Genomic DNA, 14,610 nt, shown 5'->3' on the forward strand with positions numbered 1-14,610 from the left:
TGCAAAAAAGTGTCCCAAGCCAGTTTGTACGACCTAGCAGTATTTTTTGCGAGGGACAGGTTGATCAACTTCATGGCTCCGTCATAATGCCCGTCTAATCCAGCCTCCAAGTATTGAATGGGGGTATTGGTGTAGCTAATTCGTCCGCTCCGGGCATCACTTGGTGGAATACCTGGAGATTAAAGCGAGACAGCGCGTCAGCGGCTACGTTCTTCCTCCCTTCTATGTGGACACATTCTACGTGGAAATTCCTTAGTAAGGCAGTATGAGTTAGCCTGCGGAGAAATGCCATTATGTGTAAGGACTTGGACCTCCCCCTACAAATGATGTCGCGAATGGCCATGTTGTCCGTGTGAAACACTATAGTCTGCCCTTGCCATAAGTGACCCCACGTCATGGCCGCTGCTACTATTGGAATAATTTCGAAGAAAGCTGATGTGGAAGAGAACCCTGGTAAGGCCAGCTACTCCGGGGGCCATGAGCCTGCAAACCAATGCGTCTTGTGTATGGCCGCAAAGCCCGCTGATGCTGCGGCATCGGTGATAACAGTAGGAGAATGCTGGTTGGAACTGGGAATAAACATGAATATTCCGTTCCATGATGTCAAATATTGGTCCCACATAGCCAAATCTCCTCTAGCAGCCTGGTCCAGGACCACTGGAGAATTGGCATCGGGAGCTGTTGGAAGAAGGGCAAGTAATCTGGACACGAAAGCTCTGCCCTGAGGAATGATCCTCATTGCAAAATTTAACATACCCAGAAGGCTCTGGAGTTGCTGTCTATTAGACACCAGGGAGCATGCTAAATTGTGGATGACTGTTCGAATCCGATCCAGCTTATCTTGTGGGAGACTGGCTTCCATGCCGACTGTGTCTAAAGTGACCCCTAAGAAAGTGATGGAAGTTGCCGGGCCTTCTACCTTCCTCTCGGCCACCGGGATATTGAGACAGTGAAAAACGTGGAGAAGCGTCTCCAGATTCCTGGGCACATTGACTGGGCTTTCTAGTAAAAGGAAATCATCTAAATAGTGTAGGACATTGGGACATGACCATTGATTAACTAAAATCCATTCCAAAGCCGATGCAAAGGAGTCAAACAGCCAAGGGCTGCTTTTGGATCCAAAGGTAAGACGAGTGGCAAAATAATATAGGCCATCCCACTTGATCCCATGCCCCTGCCACAACTCAGGACGTATAGGCAATAATTTGAAGGCATCCGAGATGTCAGCTTTGGATAGCCATGTGCCAGGACCTAGGTTCAATATTTTTTGAATTGCCCTGTCAACTGATGTATACTTCAATGACACTTCTTCTGACGGTATTAATGAATTGAGGCTTGGAACGGCGGATGAATGAGGTGCGGACAAGTCGTAAATCAATCTGAATTTATTCGAAAATTTTCCACAGGCTACCCCTATCGGACTGACTCTCCACTGGTTGAAGGGAGCCCTGGGAAAGGGGCCGATCACAAACCCTTTGCGAATCTCCTGGCTCAATAATTCTGATACCACCTTACGATTATTTTCAGCCGACTGAAGGTTTCTGCATTCAAAAGTATCATGCGGCAGGCATACTAACCCAGTGTGGAAACCCTGGATGAAACCCTGACACAAAAATTCTACTAAACCCTGGTCTGGATGATCCTGCAAAAAATACCTGAGAACCTCGGCATTCACCCCGTCTAGTCATGCATTGGCCCCGGATTTTTTCAGGCACTGACTCTTGGGATGTGCCCTGTGGCAAATGCAACAAATATGTAGCAACCTGCACTGGCTAAAACGGCAGGATGAAAAATTGAAATTATTACAGATTTGTGCATTTCCGAGATAATGCACTGGTCTTCCCAGCTTGTCGACAGCGGGGCCTGCCTGTGCTTTAGGTGCTGGTCCCCCTTCCACAGATGATGTGCCCGCGACTGCGTTTGGGCACCAGTTTGTGCAATGTGTGGATGACTGACAGATGCCACATAGGGGAGCTCTGAGACCGGCGAAGTGCCTGCAAAAGAGCTCTGTGTCTAACACTGCCCAATTCGTACCCTGCTGGAATTGCGATAAGGTGGCCGCCGCTTTCGCTGAGAAGGACCTGTGATAATCATAAAATGATGTACCACCGTACTTATACCCCAGGTCCACTAGTTTGTGTAAGTACTGGTCCAACTCAATTCTCCTGTTTGGATTGGCGGCACAGAGAACATCCCTGTACAGACCAAATGCTAAAACGAACTCAGGAATATTTAATTTCCTGCGTAGCCTAGGGTCTCTGGCCTTGACCGTCACTGAGACCTCCCCACAAGCGAACGTCTTATTGTCCAGCACGTCCTGTGAGGCCACCAGGAGGGATGCCAAATTAACGTCCTTGCCATCCAAGATGTCCTTCCTGATGACCTCAGGGATGAAGTGTGCTGGGATGAGACTTACGGAGGAACAAGACGTACCTGGAGAAGGACCCCCTGGAAAGACTGAGACCATGGATGCCCCAGCCTCGACCACTCTTGGAGTTGAAGTGGTGGCCGGACCCTAGATGGCAATGGGAGTAGGGATAGAGGTGGATCCTGAAGGGCCAGCAACTACGCCGAGATCCCTGGCACAGCAGCTGCCTCTGCGGACGAGGTAGAAGCTGGAATGGCCTGACTGGCCCGGGCTTCCAAAGCCCCCAGTCTACCCTGCATTTCCTGCATGGATGATGACAACTTATCCAGAGCTGAAAGAATCTTATCTAACGATCCTGACTCTTGGTCTGCCCGATCAGCCGGACCCGGGGTTTCCTGAGAGCTTAAGAGTCTGAATAGCTCGGCTTTTCTAGTGGTTGCCGGAAAGGGGATACCTCGGCGGTGTAACTCTGCAACAATCTTGGGAATAGTCCAAGTCCTGAATGATAGGACGCTCCCTTGATTGGTAGATCTGGCAGGAGATGATCTGGCAGGCGAAGATCTGGCAATCAAAGATCTGGCCAGCGAAGATCTGGCTGGAGTTGCGGGACCTGCTACCCCCTCCATACTTCCCGAAGCCACAGACATCACCTTAAATAATGAAATAGTTCCCCGTCAGAGAAGTGTAATTTAAACTATCCTCCCAAAGACAAGAAGGGACAACATGAGGCGCGTGGATTGAAAACAATCTAAATCTAGAAGTGAAAATGACAAGACTGGTGAACTAACTAAGCCAGTTTACAAGGCGCGAGGACTGACGTGGCAATCCACCTCTACTAGCTGAATCCCCCCCCCCTCCCCTATTTATCAATATCGTGAACCCTGCCCCCCCCCCCCCAACATGAGGCATCGAGGACTGACCCGGCAGTCCACCTCTGAACGAGGAAAGCCAGAGTGGCTGAAGTAACCCACGCCCCACTCCCCCTCCCTCCAACCGAAGTATATACCAAATTGTACTTACGACGTGTGATAGATCCGCAACCTGCAGGAAACGATAAATCAGAACTAAAATCAGCTGACTATCTGTAAGTGCAAACATACCCTTCATAATAAAATCCTATATGGTACCTGAACCTGTAGAGATGGTAAGTAGAGTTGACTGAGTTGATGGGGAAGCAGAGGCTGCCTGAACAAAACAAGTATAAATAACGAAATCGTAACCCTGAGATACCGTGTAAAAGACCAGGCAGAACCTTAAGAATGTAAACAATTAATGTACCTGTAATATAACCCTAAACACAATCAGTGTTTTAGAATTGATGCTGAGAGGCAAGCGTAGATGAGAGCGTGAGTTTCTGAAACAAGCAAACACAAGGAATCACTCTGGATAACATATTCATAAGACTAAATGACCAGAATATCCACATGGTATGACAACTCGGTGAGGTGCTAAATTAGAAGCAATTCCCATGTTACCAGATGTTAAGTATGAAGTATGGGAAACGTAGCAGAAAGTCAAGACTGGTGTACGGAATAAAGAACAACCTGAACAAGAGATCTGACAGCCCAAAAAATGCAATCTGGCTCGGATGCAGTGCTGATAGTGCTAAAATGATAACTGACCGCGCCTGCGATATGTGCATAATGCCACGTGTACACAGGGAACCCCCGTGTAACTGTTCTTATTTACGGAGACTATGTGTTATATAGGACTGCAGGTCTCATGATTGTATTAACTGAATACCGTTCCACCGTTAGTTCTGTCGTATTTACCAGATGTGTGATCTGTCCTCAGTGAGTTAACGCTATGTAGTCTGTGGTGTTGCCCAGGACTGCGAAGCTACATGGGCTACATGCCCCCCCCCCCCAGTCAGCCTAAAAAAAAAATGTGGCCTGACTAACCCCCAGGGTAACCGCGGAAAAAAGGATTATTACAGTTGTGTATATATGGTGCGTATGTTGCTAGAACCTATCCTGTATACAGTAATAACAAGCGAATGGAAAGTAAGTGCTCCATGTGCCTCCCACAACTCATACAGTTCACAGGTATCCTGGATGCTTGTCAAATGCATACCCCCCGGTGACACCCATCAATGCATACCCTCCGGAGGCGCCCATCAATGCATACCCTCCGGTGGCACCCATCAATGCATACCCTCCGGTGGCACCCATCAATGCATACCCTCCGGTGGCACCCATCAATGCATACCCTCCGGTGGCACCCATCAATGCATACCCTCCGGTGGCGCCCTACAATGCATACCCTCCGGTGGCACCCATCAATGCATACCCTCCGGTGGTGCTTCCCCCCCCCCCCCATGTGCCATGATAAGTATGAAAAAAAAAATGCCCCAACTATCTGAAATTCATGGTGTTACAACATGACCGCTCCACCCGAGAGCCGCTGAGGCGCAGCTTGCAGCAGAACCTAATTAGTGCCGACATGCAGTGGAGCCGTACGCCGGGAGGCCACGATCTTCCTCCCGGCCCCATGCCGACACCCACGTGACACAGTCTCCCCGGCAACCTAAGGAGACAGCGTGGTAATACGCGATGCCAGCCGTGTGGCATGACGGAGCTACCGAGCTCCCCCTCTGCAGCGGATCCCTGGCGAGGGTTAACATACGGGCCTGGCTCGGCAGCCAGACCACCCCAGGGACCCCCGCTGAACAAAACAAAACCAAAACCAAAAAACCGAGGCACAGTCCGACCGTGCCCTTACCTGACCCGAGGAAACCGGAAGCCGGAAGTGACGTGGGGGGATCCCAGACGTGCAGAAACGAGCTGACTCGTACGCTACCAGGCACTTTGGGACCGAGGTAATTATAGTCCCCATAACTCCTCCCACAATTTAGATTAACCGCCAGCAGTCAATCCCCATATATATATATATATATATATATATATATATATATATATTATTTTTTTTTTTTTTTAGGACACTTGTTTTTTTCTCCTCACCTTCTTAAAATCATAACGCTTAAAATGTTCCACCTTACATACAAGGCCTTTTTTTTGCACCACCAATTTTTCTCAATTTTACTTTATGACATGAATAATTTCACCACAAGATCTATGGCGAAAAAATATATATATATTTGTGGGACCAAAAATGGACAAAACTTTTAGGGCCTTCCATTTCTACCCAGTGCACTTTTCGGTAAAAATTATACAGTCTATGTATTCTGTATGTCCATACAGTATAAATTATATCAAACTCAGGCTTCTTTCACACTGCCGTTGTGACACAACCGTGTGATGTCCGTGGGGGAATCTGGGGAGAATAGCAGAAGGAAAAATACATCATGCAACGTTTTTTCCTCCCGTTACTCCCGTCAAAAAACAACAGCGCCCTACAGACCCCATAATAGTGAATCGGTACCAACAGGCAGGAAGCATCAAAAATGGCGCTCCTGGGCCGAGGCGGTAACAAGCTGGCATTATTTAGGCTGGGGAGGGCCAGTAACAATGGCCCTCGCCCACTCTGGTAACATCAGGCTGTTGCTGATTGGTTGGTATCTGGCTGATAATGAAAATATGGGGAACTTCCACACATATTTTGCATAAATAATAAAAAAGAAAACAACAACGCATAGGGTTCCCCATATTTTTATTCTCAGCTAAATACCAACCAAGCAGCAACAGCCTGACGTTACCAGGGTGGGCGAGGACCATTGTTACTTTCCCTCCCCAGCCTAAATAACACCAGCCTGTGACCGCCTAAGCCCAGTAGTGCCATTTTTGATTCTTACGGCCTGTTGGTACCGGCTCTTCCCGGCACTCCTGTGGTGGTGGGTAGCGGAGTAATAATTGGCAGTTAGCGCTAGCTGTTTTTGTGGCTAACGGCTTAGTAAAGGAGGGGGGAGATGAGCCACGGAGGGGGAAGATGAGCGGCAGCGGCGGGGGTAGATGAGTGGAAGCACCGGGTGGAGATGATCGGCGGGGAAGAGATAAGTGGCGGTGACTGGGGAGAGATGAGTGGCAGCAGCTGGGGAGAGATAAGCAGTGGCGCGGGGAAGATGAGTGGCCGTGGCGGGGACTTTTTAAATCTGCTCATGTACAGGAGTTTTGTACTCCAGGTGAGACCTGGAGCAGACTTGCGACTTTTTTTGCCTATGTGCGACTTTGCACATCATAAATTCCTGACCACTGCAAAGTGAAAACTGAAATTTGCTTAGGTAAGGTTGTAAATTTTTGCTTACCCACAATAGACGCACAGGAGCATGTGCAACTTTTTGTGCGACTTTTGTAAGAAAAAAAATGCACTGTTTTTAATCAGGAACCATCTTTTATTTGTGTCTGTCCTGAACAACAGAATGTACGTTGTGATTAAAATACTTCTCACAGTAGTATTCTTCTAGGATGAATTATTACAGTGTCCCCAGGGCATATTCTCCTGCTTTATCTGACATAAGAAGAGGATAGAGGTAACTCTCTATCTAGAGTATCAAAAATAGGAAAGGGGTAGCTAAAAGGGCTTTCCCAGGACGTTTCAATTGCTATCCAATAATAATCAATAATAAAATAATGGACCTACCTGTTTTTCTCCACTTGGCTTTTTGTGATTTAATAGTAACTCAACTGCTCCAACCACTTCTTTCCTTATGGCGTGCAGTAAAGCATCTCCGACATAGACATTAAAGCTCAGCAATAGCTCGATCAGTTCAAGGTTTTCATTTTCAATGGCAATTAATAGAGCTGTTCTTCCTAAGGGGTCAATGCAGTTAATATTGATGTTGAAATAAATTTCCGCTTCTTCCAGAGCTTGCTTCACGCTGGCAAAGTCGCCTTTCTCCACTGAAACCAGATAAGCTTTCTCATTGGGGGAGAGTTCAGATTCTGAGCGTACAATGCGAAGAGGGATCCGATCTTGGAAATGAGAACTGTTACCTTTACTTCTGTAGTAAAACTGAGCCATATTTTATGCCATCATGTCCTGTCTCTGAAAAATAAGGATAATGTATCAATATCATGAAAGCGTTCTTATAATTCTGTAGTAAACTATGACATAGAAATTTTAATAAGCTTTCTAGGATTTTCATATATTGCAGCTCCATAGGCTTGTCCATTAAAGTATGGTTGGTGTGTGTCCAAACTTGGCATCTCCCCCATCCAGCAAAATGATGACACAGTGACTAACATGGATGTCCCTTTGTCTGGTACTGCTGTTCAGGCACATTCACTTAAAGGAAACCTGCCACTACTTTCATGCTGCTTGAACCATGTCATTGGGTTGGTCTCTGTTGGTTTTTGCTTGTCCTGCTAACCTTGATTCATAGATTTCCCCCTATTCCCAAACAGAAAGAGATCTATCAATCAAGGCTAGTGGGACGCCAGGGCTCATTGACTGGTGTCTCGGGCGGCATGAAATGTGCTATTTCCGGCACAACCTCTGTGCAGAGAACTATATTAAAGGAGTATCAGTTTCCCAGTTCCTTCAATCTGCTCATCAATGGTGATCCCTTGGGTTGGACCATTCATTAATCAAAAATGAATAGCATATAAGGATAGGCGATCATTAGAAAATTGTAGAAAGCTAAATACATTTAGGTATTTAAAGGGGTACTCCACCCCTAGACATCTTATCCCCTATCCAAAGTATATGGGATAAGATGTCTGATCGCCGGGGTCCCGCCGCTGGGAACCCCCGTGATCTCAGCTGCGGCACCCCAGCTTGCAACTGATAATTTTTAGGTGAAATTTGAGTCAGGTGTTTACAATCAATGGGATGACAATCAGGTGTAGAGTGGGGTCCTGTTTTGTTTAACCCCTTAAGGACCAGGGTTTTTTTCATTTTTGCACTTTCATTTTTTCCTCCTTGCCTTTAAAAAATCATAACTCTTTAAATTTTGCACCTAAAAATCCATATAATGGCTTATTTTTTGTGAAACCAATTCTACTTTGTAATGACATCAGTCATTTTACCCAAAAAGCTACGGCGAAACGGAAAAAAAAAATCATTGTGAGACAAAATTGAAAAAAAAAAAAAGGCATTTTGTAAATTTTGGGGGCTTCCGTTTCTACACAGTACATTTTTCAGTAAAAATGACACATTCTCTTTATTCTGTAGGTCCATACAATTAAAATGATATCCTACTTTTATAGGTTTGATTTTGTTGTACTTCTGAAAAAAAATCATACCTACATGCAGGAAAATGTATACGTTTAAAATTGTCATCTTCTGACCCCTATAACTTTTTTATTTTTCCGCATATGGGGCAGTATGAAGGCTCATTTTTTGTGCCGTTATCTGAAGATTTTATCAGTACCCTTTTTATATTGATCGGACTTGTTGATCGCTTTTTATTCATTTTATCATTATGTAAAAAGTGACCAAAAATACCCTATTTTGGACTTTGGAATTTTTTTGCGCGTACGCCATTGACTGTGCGCTTAAATTAACAACATATTTTTATCATTCAGACATTTCTGCACGCTGCAATACCACATATGTTTATTTTTATTTACACTGGGTTTTTTTTATGGAAAAAGGAGGTGATTCAAACTTTTATTAGGGAAGGGGTTAAATGATCTTTATTCACTTTTTTTTCTTTTCACTTTTTTTTTTTGCAGTGTTATAGCTCCCATAGGGACCTATAACACTGCACACACTTATCTTTTACATTGATCACTGGTTTCTCATAGGATCAATGATCAATGATTCTGCTGCTTGACTGCTCATGCCTGGATCTCAGGCACTGAGCAGTCATTCGGCGATCGAACACCACGAGGCAAAGTAGGAGACCCTCCTCATGTCCCAGAGCTGTTCAGGATGCCGCAATTTTGCCGCAGACATCCCAAACAGCCCCCTGAGCTGACCGACAGTGATTTACTTTCACTTTAGACACAGCGTTCAACTTTGAACGCAGCGTCTAAAGGGTTAATAGTGCGCGGCACTGCAATCATTGCCACGCGCTATTAGCCACGGGTCCCGGACGTTGTTAGAGGCCACGTCGCGGCCCCGCGTTACAGAAAGGAAAAGGACTCAGGACGTACTGGTACGTCCTTGGTCCTTAAGAGGTTAAAGAACAGGGATCTAACAAAGTTATTTGATGTGATTTGTTGATGTCTATCATGGTGGAAAATGTTACCTGGAAAAGCCAGAAGGCTATAGGAACAATTGGGGGAGATTCATTAAAATCTGTGCAGAGGAAGCCAGATGCACATAGCAACCAATCAGTTAGCTTTTTTCATTTTTAAAAAACTTAAAAGAAGCAATGTTATTGGTTGCTATAGACAACTGGGCAACTAGTCAACTTTTCCTCAGTACAGGCCTTGATAAATCTCCTCCAATGTTTTAAGAACAGATGAGACCAAATAATGAAATAGAGCTTTTTGGTTTAAATGAGAATTGTATGTTTAGAAAAAAGGAAACACTGCATTATAGCATTAAAACCTCATAGTATCTCTGAAACATTGGTGGTATTATCATGGTTTGGAACAATTTTGCTGCATCTGGACCACAACAGTGTGTCATTATTGATGAAACAAAGAATTCTGAATTATACCTGCAATTTCCAAAGGAAAATGTCAGGAAATCTATCTAAGTAGAAGAAGAATATTAAAGGGGTTCTCCACCATAAGGTGATTTTAGTACGTACCTGGCAGACAGTAATGGACATGCTTAGGAAGATTCTGTGTTTGTCTTTGGGCTAAATGGCTATGTTGTGAGATTACCATAACACTGTGGCTAGCTTTTTGTGAACTGGTATTTCCTGTGTGACTTTTCTTTTTTTGACTACAAATCCCATAATTCCATTTTCCTCCCTCCCTCACATCATCCACCCCACCCATTGAAACATAAGACCTGTGGTTTTCAATCATGGTGCCTACAGCTGTTGTATTAGTTGCAGATTGATCTCTCTCCCACCAAGTGATCCCTCCACCCATTGAAGCAGACAGGCTCCCTGTCATCAGCTGACTAGTGAGTCAGGTCTCAGCCGCATTGCAAGCTGGGAAAAATCTGAGACAACAGTAATTTTGTATGCTGGTAAAAATAAATATTGGGGTGAAAATCACAGAAGAATTGTGAGAAAACCGTCACACACAGGTAGAGACAATATATTGTGAACTACACTAACTTTACAGCCCCTGTAGCATAGTCAAATAGAACAAATTCCTGGAAAACCCGTTTAAGCATTTGGAATAGCCAAGTCATTAGAAATGTTGTGGAAGGATCTGAGACTTTACCCACTGACAGCCAAAACTGTTTTGGGCAGAGAAATGTACTAAAATTCCTCCTAGATGTGCAGGAATAGTCAAAAAGTATCAGAAGCATTTAGATAATGCTGCACAAGGGGGTAATACCAGATATTGAAAGCAAAAGTACATGAAATTTTTGCCAGTCACAGATGTAATATTGTATTATTTTTTTCAATAATCATACAAAGTCTAACATTTTTATTCTTTTCTTTGCTAAGGATCTCTTTATCAAATTAAGGATTTTAGCTATGAAAATGATGCAGAAATGTAAAAAATTATAATAGATTCACAAACTTTCAAGCACCACTTTATCACTTTACTCTAAGAGGTATTCCAGCGATAAATTCCATTTCGAAATCATGCTCAGGCTGTCTGCATTAAAAACCCTCTACTTATCTCCCATGCACATCAGATTGCTGCAGCCTGTTTTAGGGTCTATTCACGTGGCAGAATTCCCTCTTGCGGAATTCCGCCTCAAATTTATGCCCATAGACTTCTATGGGATTTTGCACTCCCATTCACACTTCTGAATTTCTGCTTGCAGAATTCCGCAAGCCGAAATTCAGAAGTGGCAATGGGAGTGCGATATCCCATAGAAGTCTATGGGCCTTAGTGTCTAAACAAAATACCAACCTCTGGTTGGGTCATGGAATTCTATATATATATATATATATATATATATATATATATATATAAAGGTATAATTCAACTAACTGTAGAACACAACAACTATGTGTAATAGAGCCTACAGAAGACCTTTAATAGCAATTCATAGAGAGGGCTACAGGGCTGGTGCAGGGATTTTAGCCACGCTACACAAAAGCAAATTTTTCCGCCCCCTTGACCGCCCAAATAATACAATATCTCAAGGACATAAATAGATAAAAATGACACCATGTCCATAATTAAAATGGTCTCCATATCTATGTCCCTATGGTTATATAGGATTGTGAGAGTATAAAAAGTATTGATGTACAGATGGCTTCATCAGTGGTCTGGGGGAAAAGTACTGTGCAAGTGGAATGGCAAGTGTTGTGATTGAACATGTCCACTACAAAGAGCCTTTGTGTAGCCCTAGCCATACTACTTTTAAAATCTGACTCCAGGTCTTTATTCACATAATGTGATGCGACGTTTTGGCTTGCAAGCCGAAACGTCGCATCACATTATGCGAATAAAGACACCAACTTTTTTCACCTATTGGAGTTGCCCGCTGTGTATCTGTTTGTATTGTTGGAGGTCCGGAGCCAGGACTAAGTTACAGCGGGCACCCTTGCACTACATCAGGAGTGCTGCTCCTCTTCTTTGGGTGATAGATAGATAGATAGATAGATAGATTTGGAATATGACAGATGGGTTCCCTTAAACTATTTTTCACACATCTCTATGAATGTACAATGCCCGGTGAATGCACAGTTACAGTGATGAGTAAAAAATTATACCTCCTTAACATATTTATATCATATCATATACAGTAGTCATCAAAGACCTACATGCATGTAATATATTGAAAAAAAAATAGGCTTTATTTAGCTTGTAAAACAAAAGCCCGATTCTCATTTTTGTATGTTTTTACATTCCCCAGTGCAGTACATTTCGTGGGTTTACATTTCCAGTGCTGTTATTTTCTTAATTAACGGGTAAACTATAGAAAACAAAGTAATCCCTAAATGCCTGACAAGATATAACAGCGCACCATTACACAGCTCGTGACTGGGAACAGCACATCCATGACTCATAGTGTCTGAAATAACATTTCAACTCACAGAATTACACACCTCCCTGCGCCTCGTCTATAAATCTTTTGCCTTATAGAATATTGTAATTGTTAAATTGATTTCTCTAAATACATTGAAACAGGAATATTGCAGAAAGCAAAAAAAAAAGTGTTTATCGCCAGAAAAGAATATTGTAGCAAAACCTACAAAAATAATATTCCTATACTTTCTACCGACTACTATTGCTGCAATACTTTACCAACCATCCAAAAATCATTAGTGTGACACTGAAGGAGTCTTTGTTGCATACCTCACTGGTTTACTTTTCTAGCCTTGTTCCTTTTCTTCAAGCTCTGCTGCAGCACAACAATGGATAAGTCTTTCTGGTTCTGAGCTTTGTTGCTACTCTGCTGTCCTTGATGAGCCTGTCAGACTTGCTGCTTTAAAACTGTCAGATCTCTCTGCTGTCATATGAAATAATAAAAAAGAAAGTATTGGTATCGATACTCATACTTATTCCCTACTGTTACGCTATGCGCTCCAGCCACACACACTGGCCGTGAGCGCATGGTCCCCTTACCTTCTGCTGCCGACAGGGCTGGGGCTCGCATTGCAGGACGCGCCCGCTTGCGAGCCCCAGTCCGTCACTCTCCGGATGTTTCTCCTGCCTCTGCCTCCGCCTCTCTGCTCCGGCGCGTGTGTCCCCGTCCCTAAGGGAATGCGCGCACAGGAGCTTTAAGATTTAAAGGGCCAGTACGCTCATTAGTGTAATCCACCTGTGGCTTGTTTATAAATTCCTCCACCCTCCTCAGTTCTCTGCCAGATCTTTGTTGCCTTGTGCCCTAGAGAAAGCATTCCTTTGTATTGCCTTGCCGTGTACTAGATCTCCTGCTCTTGTGACTTGACCTTGCTCCTCTGCCGCCTGGCTATCGAACTCCTGCTACGTCCTGACTACGCTACTGTGCCGCCTGCCCTGACCTCCAGACTACGAGTTGCCTCATCCCTCCTGTGCCTCGCATCTCCTCAGCTGCCTGTGTGGTCGAGCAGTGCCAGGGGTAGCGACCTATGTGTCGCCTACAGCTGCAAGCTGCAAGCTGTCATATGCAATTGAAAAAAAAAGTATCTGTATCGGTACTCCTATTCCATTATTCTTTATTCTAGATTACTGTTGTAATTGGTTTATAAATGCTTGATATAATGCTATTAGCACTTGTGTGATTTGACGAAACATCAGCAGTTCTGGAGTTTGTCATTATTTATGTTTATGTAATTCATTGTGCAGGTTCATATCCATTATATTTTAATTTTCATTAAATTTGCCATTTTAGTCTTTTTTTTAAATGGTAAAAGGGTGGTGATTTACATTTTCTTAGTGGCATATGCTTTTATATATTTAATTTTTTTTTATTATTTATTTAAAACTTCTTAACTCCCCATCGTGGACTATTATAAGTAATTTAGCTTTCACTGTTCAATGCTATGCCATAGCATAGCATTGATCAGTGGTATCTGCCCTCGTACAGTCTCTGCCTGAGACAGACTGTATCAGAAAAGCAATGATTGGCAGCACAGAGGTAGGAATAGGAGTCCTCCAGGCATCATCTTGACTCATCAGATCCCCATTATCTGATGAGTCCCTGAATCCACAAGCACCTTCTTTTTTTATCCTTTGGGAGCCTTAATTGGCATTGATCACAGCATCTAAAGGATCATTGGTGGACATAAACATGATCACTGAATTCTATCATTACCGGTGAGTCCCGGTTGCTAATTGCAGCAGTCACCATCTATGGTGTGAGCGTAATTGTATGTCCTGGCCGCAAGTACATACATTTAAGTCCATTATCATGAAAGAGTTAAGCCTGGGTTCCCACACAGTATTTTGATCAGTATTTTTGGCCACAGCCAGGAGTGGAACCGATACAAAGAAAACTATAAAAGAAAGATTTGCACCTTTTTATTTGCTTTGGATCAACTCCTGGTTGAGCAAGGACACATGCTTACAGGCTGGAGTCTCTTCCCCACAGAGTACAGCCTCTCGCTCTGCCGCCACTGCTGGTATCTTATCGGTACTGTGAATAGCACGGATTAGTGATGGGGCTCTACCACTAATCCTGATACTGTGCACACAGGAGTGCATAATATTTATCTATCATTTAACTGTTCTTGATAACTATTGCACCGTTTGCTTCCTAAGGACAAGACCTTGTGTACATTCAGAAGTTATAGCTATTTTATATTTGTACTGTACTAAATCTACTGTACCATGTAATCTTAGCTGGCCACAACATATTTCATTGTATCATTTTGTTTTTGGGCAGCT

At 43.6% G+C, this 14,610-nt stretch overlaps 1 protein-coding gene across 3 annotated transcripts in view; it reads right to left on the minus strand.

Annotated features, from left to right (window-relative positions):
- The window catches only part of TRPC4 (transient receptor potential cation channel subfamily C member 4), a 289,046-nt gene that overhangs the window by 159,114 nt on the left and 115,322 nt on the right, over positions 1-14,610 (minus strand). For 2 of the 3 annotated variants that reach the window (XM_056561953.1, XM_056561952.1), the window contains one exon: positions 6,905-7,309. In XM_056561953.1, the coding sequence (XP_056417928.1) occupies positions 6,905-7,285 (381 nt within the window). In that variant the 5' untranslated portion in view covers positions 7,286-7,309. Of the gene's footprint in view, positions 1-6,904; positions 7,310-12,597; positions 12,661-14,610 lie in introns of those variants that run through there. The other variant, XM_056561954.1, reaches the window with a different exon arrangement.

This window comes from Hyla sarda, chromosome 2, assembly GCF_029499605.1.
Source record: "Hyla sarda isolate aHylSar1 chromosome 2, aHylSar1.hap1, whole genome shotgun sequence".
Classification (NCBI taxonomy): domain Eukaryota; kingdom Metazoa; phylum Chordata; class Amphibia; order Anura; family Hylidae; genus Hyla; species Hyla sarda.